Here is a 25,252-nt window from a genome sequence, read left to right as displayed (position 1 = left end):
CAAACTGTTCCTACATTATTAGTGGATTATTTCAACAGTTTAACAGGATATGGATTGACTGTTGAATTGATTCGGTCCATTCGGGTTTTTAAAAACTGATTTATTTCTGTAAGATATTACTATAACGATCATAAATTTACGTCATTGTGTGTAGTCGTAAACGGTCCGACTACCACTATCAACACCGTGAAAGTTAGCTCAACAATGAATGCACCTGAAACGACAGATTAATCTACTCGTTAACTGAGACATGGAGGAGCTGACAACTCCTGTTCGGCAGCAACATAAATTCAGTGTTGACAGACTTCAAAGATATCTGTCTGTCAAGGCACGGGTGTCAAATAATGACACACTCACTATCAGACAGTACAGGTAAGATAGACAGAGCTGTTTTTTGACAGTTTCTCCACTCCACAGCGCATGTTTAGCTAAATGATAACACGCTAACAGAATTGTCTTTTCAGCGCAGGGCAATCAAACCCAACCTTCCTAATCCAAACACCCTCAAACAGCTATGTTCTCAGGAAGAAACCCCCTGGTGAGCTGATGCCAGGAGCTCACAAGGTAACGTAAGGCTTTTGACAAATAAACAACTTTGGTCAATATAATGTTGAGCAGTAGAATTTGTTTTCAGCATTGTTGTGTGTAGCAGGGGACGGAACTTAATTGGTTTTGGTTGACGGTTTTGACATATTTAGCCAACTATAAAGATAAAAGGGCCATTCACAAATAAATCCACGTGTTTATTTGAAAGCCACATTTGACAAATGTATTATTTTCACTGCTTACATTGCAAAACTTAAGCAAAAAATAGATTTTCTTATTTCTTGGAAACAACTATAATTTGGTACTAATGGAAATGAGGAAATGGAGACACATTTCTAAGACAGTTATTTAAATTAAAGTATTGTTTTGAGTTTAGAATAAGTGGTTAATTTCCTTGAAATAACTGCTAAAATCTTAATGGCTGGTTAAAACTATAGACTATATGGTTAAAACTGACAAAGGTCCATTTAAACCCATGAAAATATTATTTTATTGAAAATTGTATGCTAAATTTCACATTTTTGCATTTTCAGCCGACCTGTTGTGCACTGACAAAACACTCTTTAGGCTAACAATTATTTTGAATTAATGAATTTTCAACTTAAAACTGTCTGCATTGTTATTACGATTAATACAAAATAATATAGTCCTTTCCCAGAAGCCTTTATTTATTCAGGGGAGTTTCACTGAGAGAAAGCCTCTCTTTTGAAGGAAAGCCCTGATAACATTCATACAGTTACACACACATTCACACCTGGAAGTTGCCCAGTACAACCCCAGTTTGATCTGCTGGCCATTGGAGCAGCTCCAATGGAGCGATTTGGGGTTAAGGGTTGTGTGTGACCTGTGAAGAAAAAAGAAGTTAGTGTGGGTGATGTTTCAGTATAGCTTTATGACTTTGTTTATAGATGGACAGGGAGTATCGGGTGCAGAAGGCCCTTTTCTCTGCTGGCTTCCCTGTACCTCAGCCTCTCTTGCACTGCACTGATGTTGAGATCATTGGAACAGAGTTCTACTTAATGGAGCATGTGAGGGTAAGTTCTACTAAAGCCAAATTTCACAGTTTCCCTGCAGCTCATATATTTATTACTGTTTTGCCTGACCTTTGTTCTATATTCTAATGATACAAGATGGAATTTGGACTCAACTGTGTTTGCTTGCTGACGCAAGCTGATTTTGGCTTCTAAATACATACTTTACCGTTATATAATGGTCACCTATCATGAGATGAAAAGATACTTATTGTGAAAAAAATATACTCTTGCTTATCCATCCCTATTGAGCAGGGGCGTATATTCAGGGATATCCGTCTTCCTGGAGTGAGTCCAGCAGAGAGAACAGCTCTATATGTTGCTGCAGTGGAAGCGTTGGCAAAGGTACATTCATTGGACCTGGCATCACTGAACCTCGAAGGGTATGGAAAAGGATCAGGTTACTGCAAGAGACAGGTGAGCACAACACACTGTAGCCTATTCAATATCAAAATAATGTTATGCATCTTGTCTGGAAAAGGGGAGTTAGAGTTTTGACATTCAAAAGTGGCTTTCCATCTCTAAAGGTGTCCACCTGGACAAAGCAGTACACTGCAACAGCCCACAGAGACATTCCAGCCATGAACAAACTGTCTGATTGGTTGATGAAGAATTTGCCAGCCAATGATAACGAGGTCACGCTTGTCCATGGAGATTTCCGATTGGACAACTTGATATTCCATCCAACAGAGGTACAACTTTGCAAACAATTACTTTACCGACATTATCTGCTTCATGTGACGGTAACGCTCTACAAAGTGCGTTTGATGTCATTAGGCACGTATTATGGCACTGTTGGACTGGGAACTGTCTACCACTGGGCAGCCCTTGGCAGACTTGGCCTACTTCCTCATGCCTCACTACTGGCCTACAGGCTTGAACATCGTCAGCACAATGGGCAGCTTAAAAGGAATAGAAGGTAACAAACAAATAACAAATATGGAACGTTTGCTCAAATATATGGACATACGGTGCTATAACCTTTTTGTCTCTACATACATGTGTGTAGACATAGTATCTGTTCCATTAATTGTTGTGCCTTATCCATCTCCTTGTTTCTCCAACCAATGAGCAGGTATCCCGACTGTGGGTGACCTGATCTCCATTTACTGCCAATGCCGGGGTATCCCATCTGCTTTGCCACAGTTGAATTTCTACTTGGCCATGTCTGTCTTTAAAATGGGAGGAATTGCTCAGGTTTGTACCTATTTAAATACAAAGTTCAACTGCAATTGTGTCCTTATTTGCAGTGGTGGATTGTAATTAAGTGCATTTACTCAAGTACTGTACTTAAGTACAAATATGAGTTACTTGTACTTTACTTGAGTCTTTTCTGTTCATGCCACTTTCTACTTCTACTCCACCACATTTCAGAGAGAAATATTGTACTTTTTACTCCACTACATTAATCTGACAGCTTTAGTTACTAGTTACTTTACAAAGTAAGATTTTGGACACAAAAACATGTAGTTAATAAAATACGATGTTACATGATGATTTTATTATAAATTAAACTACCCAACAATATATCGGCCTACAAGTAAAGCTGAAATGATTAGACCATTAAACACAGAACTGTTTGGATCGTTTCCAGTTTCTAAAATGTGAGGATTTTTCTGCATTGAGTACTTTTACTTTTAATATTTTAACTACATTTTTCTTACAAAAGTAACATTTTTAATGCAGAAACAGAATATTTTTTACAGTGTGGTATTAGTACTTTTAGTTAAGTGAAGGATCGGAATACTTGCTTATTTGCCCTTTTTTTTTAGATATACGTACAGTGAAATTCTAACTGTGGTATTACATTGTTGGAATACTTGAAATGTCTCATAATGGATTGGTACTGTATTGTCTTCTTACTGTAACTACAGAGGGACCTAGATTGATCTGGTTAGCTTTTAATCTGATATTTATCATTCTCCTTTATTCGCCATTATTATCTGTCAGGGGATCTATGCACGCCACCTACTGGGTAATGCCAGTGCTCCCAATGCAGCTGAGTTCAGCCAGTGTGTGGAGCCCTTGGCTAAGGTTGCCTTGCAGCTTGCACAGATCAGGTTAGTTGGTTACTAGAGTTATGTAAGGAAATGCCTGTGGTTGTTTTACATTTGCTGTTGTGTCAATACAGTGACTCATAAATTACTTTTAAAGATACTTGATGTTTGTGTTGGATGTGTGCTGTGAACGGCAATCTGACTCATATCTTATTTGCTGGTGTAATGTTATCCGTAAGCTGTCACAGACACCCACTGAGTTTGATAGAATTTCTAGATTGTTTATTAGGTATTCAATTTTAGTAATATGCATCAATGTGCAGTAATAGAGTTTAATATAATCAACATAAGACAGTCCAAACCTTTTGATATCAATGGAATATTGTCTAAATTCTGTGTTATTGTAGGCCAGAAAACTGATTGATTCCACCTGCTGACTAAATTTAAGTCAGGAACAGTTGGAATTTAGCATCCAGCTGCTGCTTCCAATATTCCCTGTTGACTTTTAAAGTGTGAGATGTGTTTCTTGCCAGGTCTGTCACAGAACCAACAATGGATGGTTTGTTCCTCCAGACAGCCAAAGGTCAGGCTGTTCTCCAGCAGGTCAAAGACTTCATGAGACAATACGTGCTTCCTGCTCAGGAGGTCAGTGCCAAGGACAGAAGAGAGATTTGTCTGCTAATATGGAGTATAAACTTTCACATGAAAGGATTTGACAGAGCACACCAGTTCATTCATGCAATCAGGATGTATTCATTCAAGCGAGAGAACAAGGAGTCTATTGAGTATATGAATTATGTTGCATGCAGAATCTGCACCATTGCCTGGGCAATGGAGTGCATAAGTGTGAGGCTAAGAGATGGCATTGCAAATCTTGTTTGGTTTCATTTGTGGGAGCAGTAGACAGAGTGGTGTATTTTTGTGAAACATATTTAACAACAGATGTGTTTCTCCTGGGAAAACACCTGCAGAAATAATAAGTCTGAGAAATATTTCAGAATTTATTTTTTATAGTACAGTTATGATGAAGGGAGTACAAAAGTGAGAGTAGAGTCAAAAGGAAATTAATTAATTGGCAATGTTGTTTTCCTCCAGGATGTTGCAGAGTACTACTCACAACACGCTCAGTCTCCACAGAGGTGGCACCCCCCCCAAATAATAGAGGATCTAAAGGTATGTAAGGATATTTTTAAAACAGTTTTTACCTTTTTATTTAATTCAGTGGCCACATTGCTTTTTCAACAGAGACCTGTCCAAGTTGCCACTACCAATACAACAGAATCGATGCAATCAAGCAACAGTTAAACGTACAGTAAATCCAAACAGTCATCATGGGTTAGAGAACAAAAGAAATATTTCAATATAATAACTCCAAGATGCGTTATTTTCTAAGCATTCAGTTTGTGCATGCATATACATTGTAGGGGAATAAATTGTGATGTAACCGCTAATAATAACGTACCAAAAGTTTATTGTTTTAAAGAGCAGAATCTCGCTGAATGAGGTTCACTCCTCAACGCAGCAGCTGCATGTTCGACTGTGACCTGCGGCCCTTTGCTGCATGTCATTCCCCCTCTCTCTCTCTCCATTCATGTCTTCAGCTGTCCTATAAAAATAAAGGTCTAAAAAGCCCAAAAAATATCTTTAAAATAAGAAAAGAAAATAGACCTTTACTATGTGGATTTTGCAGCGATATGAGTACGAAAAAATACTCCTAAACAAAGAATTGTTTAGGAAAGAAACAAAAAAGACTATTTAACAATATTATACATTATACATACAATGTATTACATTGCCAACCAATTCTATAAATGAACATGGATAAATTCAAAATAAATACAAATAAAATAAATAGTACTGTATGTTCAGTATCAGTCAATTGATGACCATTTAAATAGAGAATAAATTAAAATAAATAGCTATAGGACTCCATTTTTAAATCACCCCAAGCGTTTTCTGCATATGCTCTTTAAAAAGGTTTTCATATCAGCGCATATCGGAAAACATATATATATATATATATATATATATATATATATATATATAAATGCACTAGGTATGGGAGTGTTTGCTACTTATTATAGAGACAGATGGGAGTTGTTATGAGACAGAGATGATATTTTGCTCTAACTTTCATGTAAGGGTTGCTCTTTCCGTGTACACAAATAAAAACTTCACAGTTACATTGATTTCAGCTTTATTTATTAAGAACAAACAGACAACATTTTTCTACACTCTGTATAATAACGTGTATCTGTGTGTCCAGGTGAAAGCCAAGGAGGCAGGACTGTGGAACCTATTCCTGCCTTCAGTCAGTGGTCTCAGTCAGTTGGACTATGCCTACATTGCAGAGGAAACTGGACACTGTCTCTTTGCCCCTGATGTCTTCAACTGCCAGGCTCCTGGTAACACATCCTACATGGTGTAAAATGTTGAGATAATTGAGAGGCCAACGGACATTACGTGACTTACACAATGACCATGCACTAATTTTTTTCAGCCTTGTATTTATCATAACAACCATTAATTTCTGTCTTTTTTCACTGGGGTTAAAACATAAAAATCCCTAAAATTGGCCCTTTTAAGGTATTAGTTTGTCAGATAAGGTAAACAGTATGATTAAAGTCCTGTACAGCATATTATTTTCCAAATGTAGTTCATAATATGACAGTTTGTGGTATGTTTCTCCACAGACACAGGAAATATGGAAGTGCTCCACATGTTTGGCAGTGAGGAGCAGAAGAGAAAATGGCTGGAGCCTCTGCTCAGAGGAGAGATACGCTCCTGCTTCTGTATGACAGGTATTTCCATGACCATGTCCTCCTGCATCACTTAAAGAGTTTCAAATATATGCTTCCTGTCACAGGTCACTGTGCTTTACAAAACGCTGAGCAAAGAAAACCTACCATTTTCTCTAGAGTCAGTGGAGATATAAGTGTTGGAAGTGTAAGGGATGTCATTTTAAAAGGTGAAAGTGTAGGCTTGAAGGAGCATCTGAAACACTTACTGTGAATACCTTTCAGAACCAATTTTCTGCCCAGTTCCAAGGTACTGCTCAAGCTTATTCCTTAAAATATTTTGTTTTTTTAGCCAAATGTTCCAGTCTTAAATTAGTAAGAAGGCATGGTTACTATTGACTGTAGTTTGAAAAACTCTACATGCCAACAGCGAATACTGACTCACTATGAGTAATTTCTCCCTGTTTTTTCCCCTTTGCTTTCCACACTGCCTGGAAACCACAGCATGCTGTTGCCAGAGGTGATTATAGTGGGTGTGAGCCTCCCAATGGGTTTTCGTAAACACAGATTATGATTATTCGTGGTTTGGGGGGGTTGTTTTTTTTGTCACCGGTAGGGTTGATTTATTACACTGGATGACGATGAACCGGAACCTCCATCTGTGCTTATAAACAATTAAGACTTCTGACTTTGTTTAGAGTCATCTGCTATTATTTATTTATTATTTGCTCTATTTATTTTAACCACTCTGCCTGGGGGTTTGAGTTGGAATCCAGAATATCGGAAAAGATGGAACATAAAACTAAAGTAGGGGATTGGAGATGTAAAACCATGTTTGTCTAAGTCTCATTGCTTATTATATTTTATTTGGTGTAAAATGTGTATGTTATGTTGATCTGTTGTCCCTTTCACAGAGCCAGATGTGGCCTCCAGTGATGCAACCAACATGGAGTGCTCAATTCGCAGGGATGAAGACAACTACGTCATAAACGGCAAGAAATGGTGGAGCAGTGGTATGTCCATTTCTATTTCCATTAGTTATATAAGGAAAAAAACACTTGTATTATTCCACCAAGAACATTGAAGTTTTCTGGTCCATTTACGGCTGAAAACGCCATTAGAGAGCTTACAACTCATAAACAACAAGGATTCTTTCTAAGTCTAGTTTGACAATCAATATGTGAGGCAAGTCCCCTTTAAACCAGTTCATGTTTTAAAAAGAGTAAATCTGAAAAGGTTATTGTCCATTATGTGCTCAAGAGCTTTTCTTAAAAAAAGAGATGATTTTATATGTAACTAAGATTAGAGTTGTAACAATTCCAAATTTTGCTGTACAATTAATATTCTCAGAAATAATTGCGATTACCAATATAATTGTCTCTTTCAGGCAGATTTAAAAATATTTATTATGTGTTACTTTTGCAAACAGATCAAAGTTTTGAATGAATCCCCCATACCATCTGTTTGTTAGATTGCTGTTATATGACCCAGATAATGTAATAACACAAGTATTATAAAACATTGCACTTTTTTCTTAAATGAAGATGAAACTGTCAATTACCATCAACAGTCATACCCCTTTGGACCTTAGCTAATGTTAGCAATTAATTGCGGTTAAACAACGAAGCGGCGATTATGTAAAAAAAAATTAGACAATTATGTAATAATTGTTACAGGCCTAACCAAAGTGTTCTAACAAAGCACCACAGAGATAAATGCTTACCCAAACTGCTAACATGTGGACAACAAAAAAGGGCAGATGACTCGACTCTAAGCATTATATAACATCAGCACGTTTTTAAAAGTTGAAAATTTTTGGATTCATTTCATTCTGTTGGAACAGTAAAAGATCACAGATTCAAAACACAACACACAGTCAGTGTGTGTTCATCAATTGACATTTTACCTTCAATTGTCATTGTAAATGATTGAAGGAGAACAAGATGGCTAAATGCCCTTAAAATCAGTGTAAATGTGTTGATACTCTGGGTCTGTTTTAACATCTGTCCTGAGTGATCCGATCACAAGTGGATAGCTCTAGGTGCATGTGTTCCCATCTGGCAGTAGAAAGTGTCTCTAAATGCGTCCCAAGTGACCACTTGTGATAGGATCTCACTTCCCCGCTCTATATGCAAATAAACACGTACGTCATTTCCATTTGGATATAAGCTGTGTGTGTGTGTGTGTGTGTGTGTGTGTGTGTGTGTGTGTGTGTGTGTGTGTGTGTGTGTGTGTGTATAAATGTCAGCTGTTACCCTCACATCATACATTACACAAATCATACATTACAAACGTGCAATGACTACTGAAAAAGCGCTGCCCACGGTCTATCTGTGGGCCGACATAAGGATGTCTACCGATGGCGGCGGGACCTCTGCAGGAGAGAAATACCTTTCTTTTTTTAAGATCATATTTTTTTTTTATTGCTTTTTTAACTTTAAACATACAGAACAAAGAAACACAAATTGAACAGGAGCAAAAACCCTCTCCCACCCTCTGCGGTCTCGAGGAGAACAAAACAAACAGAGAAATACCTTTCTAAAAGTCTGTGTGTGTTCAGCTCTCAGTACGTTTGTAGCTTCTAACTGAATCTTTGTGGTTTGAAGTTTAGTTTCTATATTATATCAGCTCATTTAACATTTCATGTTCGCTTTTAGTCGTGTTACGTTACTGCTCACAAGGACCCAAAATTTCCTGATTTTGCCGCTTCATAATAAAAGCATTTAAATAACAAAATAATGGAGGTTCGCCGGTTAACTCCAGACAGCCCAGTGGAGCTAGGTCTGACAATGCGAGACTTTATGAAACTAAAAATAACATTATTGTATAGCGGTGGCTGCCTTTTCCAGGCAACAGCTGGGCACAGAGCTCCAGACAGCTGGGGATATAAGAGCATGCAGCACCGGAACAAAAACACAGACACATTGTCGACATAATAACATCCAAAACACATGAGTCACTCTCAGTGGTTTCTGTGACTTGAGAAATACTTAGAATACGTATGTACTTACGCTCACAGTTGAGTAGGCGGTCCTTAATGTGACCCAGATCGCATACCTGTTCTCACTGCTATAAGAATGTGGACATATGTGGCTTAGACCACCTCCAAATGGGGTCTGAGTGATCAATGCATCCTCAATGCAAGTGTTTTCACCTGTACTTGGAGCTGTCCACTTGTGATCCAATCATACTAGGTGAAAACGGGGCCTCTGACTCAGTCTAATCGGTGACTCATGTGAGTCAGTAGTCATCTGGTTTATAGCGCAGTTTAGTCTGTTTGTTTGGCCTCTGTTTGGCTCTATAAATGAGTTTGGTTCATATTATCCTGTTAAAATTACTAAACAACCAATATTGTTAAATTAAGCCAGACGCATTTAGGATTTCAGTGACGGTTATCACTTAAATATCCAAAACTTGTATTAGTGCTTTTAGATGTTTATCATGCACCTCCTAAATCACTGTGAATTGAAAGATATTCCAGATGTTTCCTCTGACAGTTGTGGTCTGAAGTTTTATCTCCAAGTTTAAAGGGAAACAGTGGCCTGTTGTGATTTTTGTTTTTACTCTGCATGGCATTCCTTGTTGATGAAAACTTAAAGCGCTATGGTTTACCAAGAATGAGCAGAATTTTCACTTTCAAATGATTGACTTTATGAAGTGCACTGTCCATGTCTGTCATATAGGTCTGTAGTTAGTCTTTTCCCATTGCTCTTTTCCTTGGAAGTGAAATTTCCATCAGTAAAATAAACATTCTGTGGTTGTGAGAACATCCTCTGCCAGCACGAATATATCTCTCTGTTAGGAAAGAATGCTGATGTGTTTTTAAGATGAAGAAGACACACTTTATTATTCCCGAGGGGAATTCAATTTGATTGGCCATTTCATACTTAGCGTGACTTGTGGCTGCTTTTGTGGCAAAACATATGTTTAAAATATATATATATATATATATATATATATGTATATTCAAGAGTGGAAAATGGAAGGTTTGGTGCCTGTGCAGTGTCCAGACACTCTCAAACCGATTTAACAAAAAGAAAAGTAAAACTAGGCGATGTGTTAATTGAAATTACGTAAGGGTAATGTCTTGCTATGGTTTGTCATTTTTTCCAAGTATCAAATGTAGTGTTGACTGCCAGCTCCTCACTGACATTGCGGGTGTTTCCCAAAACACTCTCCAAGGCCCTTGGCGGCCTTCAGAGCATTTTTGCTAAAGGAGGATCTGTGCAGTTGTTTATATTTGTAGGGTATCTTTTCATATATACCCTACATCATTTCATAGAGAATTTCATTTCATAGAGAAACAGAAAGTAAAGACTTCTCTTCTTCTGTGGGTTTAATGCTGTATTTCATTATAATTTTAGAGCAGTTTCTGCATTAGGCTTTTTTTTTTTTATATATAACTTGTCATGGAATAACCCCACCGTAAGTTAAACTTACTGGAAATTTGGTACATTTATATGGAAAATGTTGCCACATACGCTACAGAATGCTGCCCTTTTCTTTTTTGCTTTCCCTTTTTCTCTAAAGTTTTTTGGAAAACTCGCTAGTAGCTAGATGGGAGGGTCTGTACTGTAGATGTTGCTAGGGCAGCTCTGTGTTGTGGAAGCTATATAAGACTGTCCTATGGGCATGATCATTTACTAAAATTATTCCCAGACCTGCAATCTTTTATCTTTAAGCCACAGGCTTTTGTATTTGCATACACACTAAACCAAGAACAGAAGATGTACACATTTACATTATTAGTAGTTGCTTGTGGAATGGAATCGTAATACAAGTTATTATAATTTTGGTTTCTTTCAGGCCAAGTTAAGATTGTAACAAGTTGAACAATCGTATAATTTGGTGTTATAGTTAATGAAGTTGTGACACGTAATGTCTGCCAATAATTGCTTGATCATTTACTATTTAAGAAAGCCTGATGTACATCTGGGTCAGATCATAATGAATTCAAATGAAATGCAGACTGTACCGGCAGAGTTTAACAATGGCTTTGTTGCTATTGTTTACCTGTTTAGTCTTGTGACATACAACTTAATACTTGTGTTGTATTTCCTGGGAACCCAGTCATTCCTCTGCTTGAAGGCTTTTGAAACTGTAGCCAAAACCTTTGTCTTGGTTAAACACACCTAGTTACCGTTCAGCTCTCACGCATCCAAGCTGGAAGGATGACTAACAGGTACTGCAGATGGAAAGAATTGTAAACAATGAAATCATTTTAACTGTAAAGATCTTTATGAGCTATTGTGGTGGATCTGGACTGGAGGTTTTGCCAAATTAAGCTGACCCCTCTCTGTCTTAGCTGCAGTAGTGTAAACAGGCTTGAGTAAAGCACTGTTAACTCTTGGACGGTGGCCATCCCACAGTCTGTACTTCATATGCACTGAATGTACTGTAATAGGGTTAGCTTGAGCATAATGTTATATGATGGCATTGAGTCATTTCAAAGGGAAAAAGATTAAAGTCACCATTTTTAGCAGTCTGGGGAGAACATTTATATACCACTAAACTGTTAAGTCATTACATAGAACAATGAATTGCACTCCACTGCAAACCATTTGCACTCTCAAGCTTATATTATTTAAATAAAATAAAGATGAGTGGATAAAAATGTCATAATCAAAGATTCTCCTGCGTTTCCTGTTCTTTGTTTGCCAAATGTTTTTCGAGTTAATGGGTCACCCACTGTGCAAGTCATCCCAACCCAAACCATGGGATGCAATAAAATGAGATGCAGAGGATATCATGGAAGACAGCACAGACTGTAAGGTTGAATTGGATTTGTCGTGAGGAACCAGAGAAGTACTCAGAGCATCTTGAGTTTCAGCTGCATTTAATTGCCACATATGTCAGTAGATGCGTGTCACTGAAAATCTCTTCTATTTAACAAAATACATCATGTATATAAAACTATTTGCTACGTTAGTGCATATAAACTCACTGTACATATATATTGTAAGAATGAATATATATGCTTATTGATGTCTATCTTTAATGATAGTAACGATGTGTAAATATATACATAGACATTTTGTATAGGTGTTTACAGGTAAATACATGCATGTTTTAAGTCTTAAATAGTAAAGGTGGTGGTTTCTTGGTCTTCTGAACCAGACTGGGATTGCGTTTGAGTGCACGTCTTGAGTGCAATCTCCACTGCAGGCTCCGTGTTTACATGTCTCGGGTGTCTCCCAAGTCTCTGTCCAAGGTGCTTGGCAGCCTTGAGGACGTGTCCCCTGAAGGACGATCCGATGAAGGCATAGAGGACAGGGTTAATGCAGGCGTGGGTTAGGGCCAGGCCCTCTGTCACTTGGACAGCCTTATCCAGGCCCTTGCTGACTTCACAGTCAGTCACGAGGATGTAGATGATGTCCATCGCTCGAATCAGCTTGACCACGTTGTAGGGCAGTTGGGTGAGCAAGAATACAGCCACAACAGCCAGCAGGACACGCAGGGCACGCCACTTCCGGTCTCTCTGCACCCCAGCTGCCCGGCTCAGTGCCCGTCCTACCCAGCAGTAGCACATCACCATGACCAAGAAAGGTAGCAAGAATCTAAGGGTCACCTCCAGCAGCTCCAGGGCAGCCTTCGCAGGTCGAGCCATGCTGTGCGGGTAGACGGCTGTACAGGCCATCCTGTGATGGGAGTGCTTCACTGTGGAGAAGATAAGTTCAGGAAGGCCAAGAAAGCTGGCTACAGCCCACAACACCACACATACCAGAAGCCACTGTTTCCTTACCCGGGGACCTGTCCCAGTCCTGCCTGATGGATTGTGGGCTACAGCGTGGTAGCGATCCACACTGATACACGCCAGTAGCAGCATTCCACAGCTGAAGTTGGTACTGTAGAGGAAGGAGGTGAGCTTGCAGGCTGTCGAACCCAGCTTCCAGCCATGGACGGCATCAGCCGCCCAGAAAGGTAGGGTGAAGAGAAGCAGGAGGTCCGAAATGGCGAGGTTCAGGATGCACACATCTGTCAGGGTTCGTAGTCGGAGCTTTGATGCGTACACTACCACTACCAGGGCATTCCCAGCCAGGCCCACCACCAGAGCCAGGGCATAGATGACCGGGAGGAAGACACTGGCAAAAGAGCGCACTGCCTCCTTGTCACAAACGCTGTGTTCGTAATTGTAATCATAACTGTCATTTAGGCTGGAGTCCTCCTCGTCGTGATAATAGAAATCTGCCATTTTTTGCTGTACAGAAAACAAAGAGTACAAATTTAGGGAAGCATTTGTCTTGTTTTTTACATGGGGAAAAAATCACTTTGTCCTCTTTAATTGCACATGTTTTGATATATGGGCTATATAATCAATCCGTTGCATAAACATGTAATTTGTGTTATTTAACACAAGAGCAGAGTTCATTTGTAAACCATGAGCTGCTTTTCTTCAGAAACAGGAAAAGGGAATTCTTTCTTTATTCTGCGTGAAAGTAGTCTCTCCTGCATGGTTTCCCTAATGGCTTAAGCCGTGTCTGTCTGAACCGTGTGTGGGCTTGAATAACCACAGTGAACACAAAGAGGACGAGACTCACAAAGCAACTAATTACCTTTTGAATATAGTTAGTTTGTATTCTGTTGGATACTAAGTGATTTACTGACTAGGAAAACGGCAGCATTTGGTTTACTGCTCCTTTAATCACAACCCCAGCAATAAGGAAAAAGGTCAACATTCCTCAGTTGGACTGCAAACTAGTAACATCTACTAAGCATTATGTAGGACAATCTATTTACACCTTGTAAACCTTATCTGATCTGTGAACACATTGATCCACATGTACACTATCATTTTCCTGTGGGAGACAAAGTCGAGAACCACAGGAAATATGTGGAGTGAGGGATGAGGATGACACACAAGTGCATATAAGGTCTCTTGCCAGATTCAAATCCAGGATGTTGCTTTTACTGTATGTGCTGGTTCAACAGGACTTCCCATTGATGTGAGACTTTGATCCAGAATCGTTGTGAACGTCCCCTTCCCAGATGTTCGTTCCAGACAGAGAGGCCGTGTCTACTAAGGACTAATAAACACAGTACTCTGTGTATGTGGGTGTACATGGTGACCTTTACTGTCACTGATCAAACAGAGCTTTCTTGTTGCTTGGAAAAATATCTAACAATTATTGAGGAACATTATGATTAAACTGAGTTGGAAGTACTCAGATATCAATCTAATATTTTGTATTTTATTTAATTCACAAAAAAGTAAAATTAAGGGAAGTGAAATACAACTACAAACTCCATTACGGGACAGATGATATAATTCCTGACTGAGGACCAGGGTATTATGCATGGAATATTTTGCATCCCAGGATCATTTTGGCAAATCGCACTTGCTGCTAAGATGATAACAGTTGTTTTATGAAAAGTGTCCAGGTTTATTATATAACAAGTAATTATCTCCCATATGGGAGGAGTTATGGAAACAGATGTTCAATGGACCATTCTGAAATATTTCAAGTATTTCAGTGCTGTCAACCTCTGTTCTTCGTCAGTCAGTTTGGGGGTGTTTTGTGTGCGTTTACATTTGGATCACATACATTTAATTTATTGTATGTAAAAAGAAATGGATAGTAGTTTTTAAAATCCCTGAGACAAAAGTCCTTTTTATCCTGACAGTAATAATAATAATAATAATAATAATAATAATAAACTTTAGTCATATGACATTGTGAGAGAACAAAGTGTTTTACAAAGGGCTAAAACACTGAGGAAACGAACACAAACGAGGAAACAGAAAGCAAAAGGCTACGTTTACCTTATTATTACCTCACTATGGTTATAATGCCATAAAATGTCCTGAGCAGGACTTTGACTGTTAGTCTCACACTAAAGTGAAGCTTTGACTATGAGGAAAACAAGGCACAATACAATGTATTTTCAATGTAAAATGTAGTTGGCTAGTTTATTGACTTCAAATCAAAACAATACTAACATATAAAATAACATTACATGCTCAAAAAACAAAGCGTCTAAACAATTCTCCATATACAATACAACTCTGACAGCACATAATATAGTAAAGAGTGGTAGTTTGGCTTGTTTTGTAGTTGATGGAAAAGTATTGTGTAAAGTTGTTAAAGTTTAAAAGATGTTCTTACCTTGTGTATGTTCCTTTTTGTGGGATTTGTAAAGTCGGGGATATCCGTTTTTAATCACACACAACCAGTTGTTAAGTATCCTGAGGAGAAAAGTTGTATGCACAACAGGACTGAAGTGACTGATCGCTTTGCCTCAGCCCGCCCTACTCCCTTCACTGCTGACACCCTAGGAGCACCTCTCTTCACCACGTAGCTCTGCATGCACGTTCGTGCGTGTGTCTCTTTAAGACTGTATGGTACAGGATAAAGGAATGAACAAATATTCCTTTAGTTCTTACTGTCTTTGTTTGCTGTACTGTGCAAATCACCGTACAAAGAGAAGCTGTTTTTCAAACTCGGATAAATTGTGAACTGAATCTCTCACTCTTGAAGTCACGCAGCCCTGGTGGCTGCCCTTTGTTTATATATGCCAGAAAAGAAATGATAAAAGGAGGATATAAAATAGCATACCATGTGAATATAAATGTTTGTCCCATTTACAAGGCATATTGTTTATTGTGATTTACTGGAATGCAGCCATTATTTGATTGTTATGGTGTGTTTTGTTTATTGTTTACCAACCTCGCCTTTTAAATGCAGTACTTTCGTTTCCTGTTTTTTTTTTTTCTTATGAATTTTGTTCATTTTTTCATCTCCCACATAAACGGTTCACTTGTTGATAGATAGATAGATAGATAGATAGATAGATAGATAGATAGATAGATAAGATAAGATACTTTATTGATCCCCAAGGGGAAATCCATTCAAATCTCTCTCCGTCTCTCACACTTTTTTTTCTCTCTTTTATGTGTCTGTATATAAAAACATTCTATAAAAATCAACAAACCAGAAGGATTTGGGAACACAAAATAGCCATATATTATACATTTATTTAAGAGAGACATTTCTGGCAAAGAAAAAAAAATAAATAAATAGTTTGGATGTGACATTCTTAGGAGAAGACAGGTTACTGGGCTGTGACGGTTTATTTTCATTCCAGTAGTGACAAGACATGTATAGGCAGGGCTTCATGGCATGGACCATTAGACCTACATACGGGTTCACAGGAAACCCCAACCTGCCCCTGAGCCAAAAGCGCTTTCCTAGATGTGGTTTTTGGGTGGAGTCGTGTAACTTTTTATGCTTTGTTACAGTGAAACGTAATCACGTACAGTTTGTTTAAATTTCTGCAATCAGAGACTAAGTTTAAAGACTAAACATCTGTCAAATTGTGTTTTGTTAAAATATTCACATGCACTCATGTTGTCATTCTCATACTGTAAATATCCAAAGACTATTCATGTGTCATCTGTTGCTCTCTGGTGTCCATATGTTTGCCACTTGTACAGAAATATAAACAGGAAGGCAGAGCATCGGTCACCCTGTCTTAGGGACCCAAGGCCACATTGGAGTCTGTTTGTTTGTCTGGAAGTGGACTTCCAACCAAGGAAATTCTGAAAGATTCTGCATTTGTTCATTGTCACTCTGTGCACTTCAGCTATCTGATTATCAAACATTTCACATCATCACTCCATTTTCACTGTATCTAGTTTGTGTGATATCTTGAAAAAAAAGATCCATATTATGTCATATGATGTTGCCCTCTAATGTGTGTTTTCTACAGTATTTGTTTATGTTTTTGCACCCATAAAAGAAGCATTTTATCCAGCAAAGAAAACGTTTCTCCCCAATAAACAACATTTTACTTATCTTATTCTTATACTTACTTATCTTACTGGCAAGCTAAATGTTGCTCATTGTGAAAGAATCCAACTCAGGAAATGTAAATCAACCTGTGGCCGTCCCAGCTGGCTGTTCTCATGCCAGTCTGAATTTCCCTATTGAGGGTTAATAAAGTGTTTATTTGGCTCCATCAATGTCTGGCACTTTCCGGTCAGCAACACACATTGTTCCCCACCAGACTCGGGCAATGGAATGGGTAAGGACAGAGTCAAACTTTTAAAAAAATTGCTTGTCCCATTGTTTGTTATACCTCCAGACAGCAACAAAACATGAATACAAATTAACCACAGCATTTCTGACTGTTCCCCGCAGGTGCTGGCAATCTCCAATGCAAAGTGGCCATTGTGATGTGCCGGAGCGGTTCTCAGGATGTTAGCAGCAGGTCAGTAGAACAGTTATGTGGTGAAGAATATTGGCATGTTTATTTCCTCTTCTGGTGAGTGGGAATATATAAAAAATACTTCTTATCTGCGCAGCCATTTAGGCTTATGATGTCATGTGTTTAACCACAGGTTTTATAATTCCAAGATTTTTGTAAGCAAAATTCCACTATTCAAATGATTCTGTGCTTGTCAGTGTACCATTGCACTTTACCTTTAAGGGCAATTTCTCCCATTAACTTCCCTCCGTGCCACTATTATAATATAATTGACTTTGGTTAGGGTAACTGTTACTTGACACTTGTCAGTTAAATGATCTGGCACATGTAATTGGCTCCAATGCTCATCAGTTACAAGCATTTAAGATGTACATGGAAAAAAAAGAAACAACCACACCCAAGATATGTAATGCACTTTCTCCTTGTTTTGTCAGCAGTGTAACAAGGCACACACCCAACCTTATGGTCAAACTAAACTGTGTCATTCCTTTTAAAGCTTTGGTTATAAACTTGTTTTTTAGGCATGGCCAACACAGTATGATCCTTGTCCCTATGGACACACCAGGTGTAAAGCTCGTCAGACCGCTCACCGTGTTTGGACAGGATGGTACAGGATAATCTCTGTCATTACATCCTCATGTGCTACAGTATATCTTCCTGTTTTCCACAATACTAATTTCATTTTTGCATGCAACATGACAAATGAGCTTTCCTGAGAAAATTAACCAGTCCTTTTCCCTCGTTTCTGAGCTCAGATGCCATCCATGGTGGCCACTTTGAAGTGCATTTTGAAAACGTGCTTGTCCCTGCCTCCAACATTATTCTGGGTAAGAGACGTTATCGCTGTTTGTTTGTGTTTCCACTTATTTACTCACATTACTCAAGGTCTTTTTAAGAAGCACACTACACATATAAAGCCAATATTATTCCTTATCATTCCTTTATTGTGTTTAGACAATAAAGTGATTCTGCCTTGACGATTACATGTATGAGGTCACTAGGCTGTGATGATTCATAGTGTCTCTTTCTGTTATTCCTCTGGGCTATGTCCCATTGTGTATATGTGTATATTTGTTTCCAGGAGAGGGCAGGGGATTTGAGATTGCCCAGGGTCGTCTGGGGCCAGGCAGGCTGCACCACTGTATGAGGGCTGTTGGTGTGGCAGAGTTGGCACTGGAGCTTCTCTGCCAGCGGGCTACCTCCAGGCGCACATTTGGAAAGAAACTGTACCAACATGTAAGTGAACATTGACCCCAGAGATTCCTCTAACTTTAATCTCAGGTCTGTGGTACTGCAACATGTATTGAACTATTTCCTGCTGGTGACACCTAGTGGACAGCTTTTTAGATGCAGCTTGAGTAAATATGCTCTCCTTCCTGTGTTATCTACGTTGTGTGTAGGAAGTTGTTGCTCACTGGATAGCAGAATGCCGTCTCATGATAGAGCAGACCCGCCTGCTGACTCTACATGCTGCTTATGCCCTGGATACGCTGGGCAGCCGGGCCGCTCGCAAACAGGTAAACTGTCAATAGTCAATATTGGACATAGTAAAGTGCTCTGTCCCAATGGGTTAACATTAAGCTCAACATTCTCCTCAACATTTACTAGCTCAACATGTTGTATGACATACCATACTTTGACTTATTTATGGCATTTTTTATGGCATACTATACTGTGACTTTTTTTATTCATTTTTTTATGACGTACTTTATTATGACTTTTTTATGGCATCTATGACATTTGTTTGATATTTGTTATGACACACTATACTATGACTTATACTATAACGTTTTTCATGACTTACTATACTAAGACTTTGTATGGCATTTTATGACTTTTTTATGACTTTTTCATGGCATAATATACATATATGTATATTGTATATGCATATATGTATATGCATACTATAAACTATGACCTTAAAAAAACTTCTTTTTTTTTTATGACATACTATAACTATTTTTATAACATATTTTATGGTATACTATAACTATTTTTATGACTTTATATGGCATATTATATACAGTACTATGACTTTTTATGACATATTTATAATGTACTATACTATGACTTTTTAATCACTTTTTTTTTACATACTATACTATGATTTACTTATCACTTTTTCGACACATTATACTATCACTTTATCATTTTTTTGACATGCTATACTTGTGACTATTTTTGACATACTATATTATGACTTTTTTATCACTTTTTTTCGACATACTATACTATGACAGACTTTTTTCATCATTTTTATCGACATGCTATACTATGATTTTTTTTTTTATCACTTTCTTCGACATACTACACTATGACTTTTTAATCACTTTTTTCGACTTACTATACTATGATTTACTTATCGCTTTTTCGACACGCTATACTATGACTCTTTTAATACTTTTTTCGACATGCTATACTAGGACTATTTTCGACACATACTATCACTTTATCATTTTTTCGACATGCTATGATTTTTTTTATCACTTTCTTCGACATACTATACTATGACTTTTTCATCACTTTTTTCGACTTACTATACTATGACTTTTCAACATAATATACTATGACATTTTTAGCACTTATTTCAACATGCTATACTATGACTGTTTTAATACTATTTTCGACATATACTATGATTTTTTTATCACTTTTTTTGACATACTATACTATGACTATTTTTGACATATTATACTATGACTTTATCACTTTTTTCGATATACTAAACTTCAACTTTTTTTATCACTTTTTTCGATACTTTGACTTTTTTATCACTTTTTCAACATGCTATACTATGACTATTTTCAACATACTATACTATGATTTATTTATCACTTTTTATGACATACTATACTATGACTGACTTTTTCATCACTTTTTGCGACATGCTATACAGTGACTTTTTATCACTTTTTTGGACATACTATATTATGACTTTTTTATCACTTATTTTCGACACACTATACTATGATTTATTTATTACGTTTTTCGACATACTATGACTTTTTCATCACTTTTTTCGATGTACTATACTTTGACTTTTTTATCACTTCTTTGACATGCTATATGACTTTTTATCACTTTTTTTGACATACTATAATTACTTTATCATTTTTTCGACATTTTATACTATGACTTTTTTATCACTATTTTCGACATACTATACTATGACTTTTTTATCACTTTTTTCGACATAATATACCATGACTTTTTTTTATATACTATACTTTTTTGACATGCTATACTATGACTTTCGACATATTATACTATGACTTTTTTGATGTACTATACTGTGACTTTTTCATCACTTTTTTCAACATGCTATACTATGACTTTCATCACTTTTTTTGACTTACTATACTATGACTTTTCAACATAATATACTATGATATTTTCATCACTTATTTCAACATACTATATTATAACTCTTTTAATACTTTTTTCGACATGCTATACTATGACTGACTTTTTTATCACTTTTTTCGACATACTATAACTTATTATCACTTTTTTCGACATACTATACAAAAGACAGTGGAGACGGTTGTGGACTTCAGGAAAAACCCAGCCCCACCTGCCCCCATCACCCTCTGTGGCTCCACAATTGACACTGTGGAGTCTTTCCGCTTCCTGGGAACTACCATCTCCCAAGATCTCAAGTGGGAGCTGAACATCAGCTCCCTCGTCAAGAAAGCACAACAGAGGATGTACTTCCTGCGGCAGCTGAAGAAATTCAACCTGCCAAAGACAATGATGGTGCACTTCTACACAGCCATCATTGAGTCCATCCTCACATCCTCCATCACCATCTGGTACGCTGCTGCCACTGCCAAGGACAAGGGCAGGCTGCAGCGTGTCATTCGGTCAGCAGAGAAGGTGATTGGCTGCAATCTGTCGCCGCTCCAGGACCTATAGGCCACCAGGACTCTGAAATGTGCTGGAAAGATTGTGGCCGATCCCTCCCACCCCGGACACAAGCTCTTTGAGCCACTCCCCTCTGGCAGGAGGCTGAGGTCCATCAGGACCAAAACCACACATCACATAAACAGTTTTTTCACCTCTGCCACTAGCCTTATTAACAAGGCCCGGTACCCACCCTGACTCTGTCCACACCCCACCTCTGGCTCCTCATGCCACTGTACCTACTCTGCTGTAGCGTTCCTTTCTACTACTGTTTAACTTATTTTACTATTTATTTACATTTATTTTATCGTTATTAATACATACTTTGTGTATATGTTTATTGTTTATATTCTTTTATCCTTCTTATATTTGAAAGTGTGACATGCACCAATGACACCATGACAAATTCCTCGTATGTGCAACGTACTTGGCCTTTCTGATTCTGATGACTTTTTTACCACTTTTTTCAACATGCTATACTATGACTGACTTTTTTACCACTTTTTTCGACATGCTATACTATGACTTTTTTCAGTTTTTTCGACATGCTATTCTATGACTTTTTTCTCACTTTTTTCGACATGCTATACTATGACTTTTTTCAGTTTTTTCGACATGCTATACTATGACTTTTTTATCACTTATTTTCAACATACTATGACTTTTTTATCACTTATTTTCGACATACTATGACTTTTTTCGACATGCTATACTATGACTTTTTTATCACTTATTTTCAACATGCTATACTATGACTTTATCACTTTATTCGACATGCTATACTATGACTTATCACTTTTTTTTACATACTATACTATGACTTTTTCAACATGCTATACTATGACTGACTTTTTTACCACTTTTTTCAACATGCTATACTATGAATTTATCACTTATTTTCGACATACTATGACTTTTTTCGATATACTATACTTTGACTTTTTTATCACTTCTTTGACATGCTATATGACTTTTTTACCACTTTTTTCGACATGCTATATTATGACTTTTTTATCACTTTTATCGACATGCTATACTATGACTTTTTACCACTTTTTTCGACATGCTATACTATGACTTTTTACCACTTTTTTCAACATGCCCATTCAACATAAAGGGAGCAATATTGAAATACCTCCCCAGCATCATTAATGACATCCAGACTACGTGTGATCCCGTGGAGCTCAGTGTTCTCCTCACAAAGTTCTGACTTTTTTACCACTTTTTTCAACATGCTATACTATGACTTTTTTATCACTTTTTTTCAACATGCTATACTATGACTTTTTTCAACATGCTATACTATGACTTTTTTCAACATGCTATACTATGACTTTTTTCAACATGCTATACTATGACTTTTTTCAACATGCTATACTATGACTTTTTTCAACATGCTATACTATTACTTTTTTCAACATACTATACTATGACTTTTTTATCACTTATTTTCGACATACTATGACTTTTTTCGACATACTATACTTTAACTTTTTTACCACTTTTTTCAACATGCTATACTATGACTTTTTTATCACTTTTATCAACATGCTATACTATGACTGACTTTTTTACCACTTTTTTCAACATGCTATACTATGACTGACTTTTTTACCACTTTTTTCGACATGCTATACTATGACTTTTTTATCACTTTTATCAACATGCTATACTATGACTTTTATCACTTATTTTCGACATGCTATACTATGACTTTTTTTTATCACTTTTATCGATATGCTATACTATGACTTTTTTATCACTTTTATCGACATGCTATACTATGACTGACTTTTATCACTTTTTTCAACATGCTATACTATGACTTTTTTATCACTTTTATCAACATGCTATACTATGACTTTTATCACTTATTTTCGACATGCTATACTATGACTTTTTTTTATCACTTTTATCGACATGCTATACTATGACTTTTTTACCACTTTTTTCAACATGCTATACTATGACTGACTTTTTTACCACTTTTTTCGACATGCTATACTTTGACTTTTTTATCACTTCTTTGACATGCTATATGAATTTTATTTGACATACTATAATTACTTTTTTATCACTTTTTTCGACATATTATACTATGACTTTTTTCGACATACTATACTATGACTTTTTTATCACTTATTTTCGACATGCTATACTATCACTTTTTTCGACATACTATACTGACTTATCACTTTTTTTGACATACTATACTATGACTTTTTTATCACTTTTATCGACATGCTATACCAAGACTTTTTTATCACTTTTTTCGACATATTTTACTATGACTTTTTTCGACATACTATACTTTAACTTTATCACTTTTTTTGACATTCTATACTATGACTATTTTCGACATATTATACTATGACTTTTTATCACTTTTTTCAACATGCTATACTATGACTGACTTTTTTATCACTTATTTTCGACATGCTATACTATGACTTATTATCACTTATTTTCGACATGCTATACTATGACTTATCACTTTTTTCGACATGCTATACTTTGACTTTTTTAATCACTATTTTCGACATATACTATGACTTTATCACTTTATTTGACATGCTATACTATGACTGACTTTTTTGACACACTATACTATGAATTTTTTATCACTTATTTTCAACATACTATGACTTTTTTCGATACACTATACTTTGACTTTTTTATCACTTCTTTGACATGCTATGACTTTTTTTGACATACTATAATTACTTTTTTATCACTTATTTTGACATGCTATACTATGACTTTTTAATCACTTATTTTTGACATGCTATACTATGACTTATCACTTTTTTTTGACATACTATACTATGACTTTTTTATCACTTTATCGACATGCTATACTATGACTGACTTTTTTACCACTTTTTTCGACATGCTATACTATGAATTTTTTATCACTTATTTTCAACATACTATGACTTTTTTCGATATACTATACTTTAACTTTTTATCACTTCTTTGACATGCTATATGACTTTTTTTGACATTCTATACTATGACTATTTTCGACATATTATACAATGACTTTTTATCACTTTTTTCAACATGCTATACTATGAGATACTTCATGACTTTTTCTATGCCAAACTACACTGACATTTTCAGCGATCATGCTATCTGAAATTACCGGTTAAAAGTGACTATGAGGTCTTAAAAAGTATTTTTTACTGTTTTTTTTGGTAGATTGCTATGATTAAGGTGGCAGCAGCCAGAATGGCGTGTAAGGTGGTGGACTGTGCTATACAGGTTTATGGAGGTGCAGGTGTGTCTGGTGACGTTCCACTAGCACAGTTGTAAGTTTACTTTTATTCTCCCACGCATGAGCATTAAACCAATTTTCTTCCTGATGCCAGCATTACCACATTCTTCCTCAGATATTCATATGTGCGGACTCTACGCATTGCTGATGGACCAGATGAGGTGCACCTCTCCTCCATTGCTCATTTGGAACTGAGGGATCAACTAAAGAAGGCACAGGCCAAGCTGTAAACGGACAGCCATCACATGGCCACAGCTGTACTGCTTTTCCAGTTTCCATTTACTATCTGCTGGGAAGAAAGCTGATTTTGATAAGCTTTTTGTGAAATTATAATTAAATAACCTAAAAGTAATTAAATGACAATACACATTTGTATATGCTTTTCTGCAATACTTTGGTGAAATTACTCCATTAAAAATGTCCACATTATGTTTGATATAAAAACACTTGGAATGTTTTTGGTATCTTGAGGTTATAGTGTATGCCATATAACGCATCGTCCTGGGTTCAAGTCCAGCCTTGTGACCTTTGTGGCATGTCATACCCCCTCTTTAT

At 36.8% G+C, this 25,252-nt stretch overlaps 2 protein-coding genes across 2 annotated transcripts; one reads left to right on the top strand and one right to left on the bottom strand.

Annotated features, from left to right (window-relative positions):
- Positions 1-23: 23 nt before the first annotated feature.
- On the top strand, positions 24-25,075 carry acad11 (acyl-CoA dehydrogenase family, member 11). The gene is made up of 20 exons (XM_031304918.2): positions 24-372; positions 465-564; positions 1,455-1,580; positions 1,833-1,994; positions 2,105-2,269; positions 2,355-2,496; positions 2,653-2,774; positions 3,528-3,637; positions 4,108-4,219; positions 4,670-4,747; positions 5,841-5,979; positions 6,268-6,375; positions 7,227-7,325; positions 17,451-17,520; positions 18,039-18,124; positions 18,273-18,344; positions 18,599-18,753; positions 18,918-19,034; positions 24,622-24,731; positions 24,813-25,075. The coding sequence occupies exons 1-20, from the start codon at positions 251-253 to the stop codon at positions 24,925-24,927; spliced, it is 2,310 nt and encodes a 769-aa protein (XP_031160778.1). The 5' UTR covers positions 24-250; the 3' UTR covers positions 24,928-25,075.
- On the bottom strand, positions 12,132-15,691 carry ackr4b (atypical chemokine receptor 4b). The gene is made up of 2 exons (XM_031304921.2): positions 15,417-15,691; positions 12,132-13,510 (listed from the first exon to the last, which is right to left on the bottom strand). Exon 2 carries the CDS (start codon positions 13,502-13,504, stop codon positions 12,389-12,391), a length of 1,116 nt encoding a protein of 371 aa, XP_031160781.1. The 5' UTR covers positions 13,505-13,510; positions 15,417-15,691; the 3' UTR covers positions 12,132-12,388.
- Positions 25,076-25,252: the final 177 nt, after the last annotated feature.

The sequence above is a fragment of the Sander lucioperca genome, chromosome 23, assembly GCF_008315115.2.
Source record: "Sander lucioperca isolate FBNREF2018 chromosome 23, SLUC_FBN_1.2, whole genome shotgun sequence".
In the NCBI taxonomy this organism is placed as follows: Eukaryota; Metazoa; Chordata; class Actinopteri; order Perciformes; family Percidae; genus Sander; species Sander lucioperca.
This window is presented reverse-complemented; position numbering and strand designations above follow the sequence as displayed.

Bases quoted from the DNA above. Each gene is read 5' to 3' on its own strand.
- acad11 (XM_031304918.2), top strand. From the start codon at position 251: ATGGAGGAGCTGACAACTCCTGTTCGGCAGCAACATAAATTCAGTGTT. The intron at 1,581-1,832 runs GTAAGTTCTACT...CCTATTGAGCAG, and splicing joins ACTTAATGGAGCATGTGAGG to GGGCGTATATTCAGGGATAT. The intron at 17,521-18,038 runs GTCAGTAGAACA...CTTGTTTTTTAG, and splicing joins TCTCAGGATGTTAGCAGCAG to GCATGGCCAACACAGTATGA.
- ackr4b (XM_031304921.2), bottom strand. From the start codon at position 13,504: ATGGCAGATTTCTATTATCACGACGAGGAGGACTCCAGCCTAAATGAC.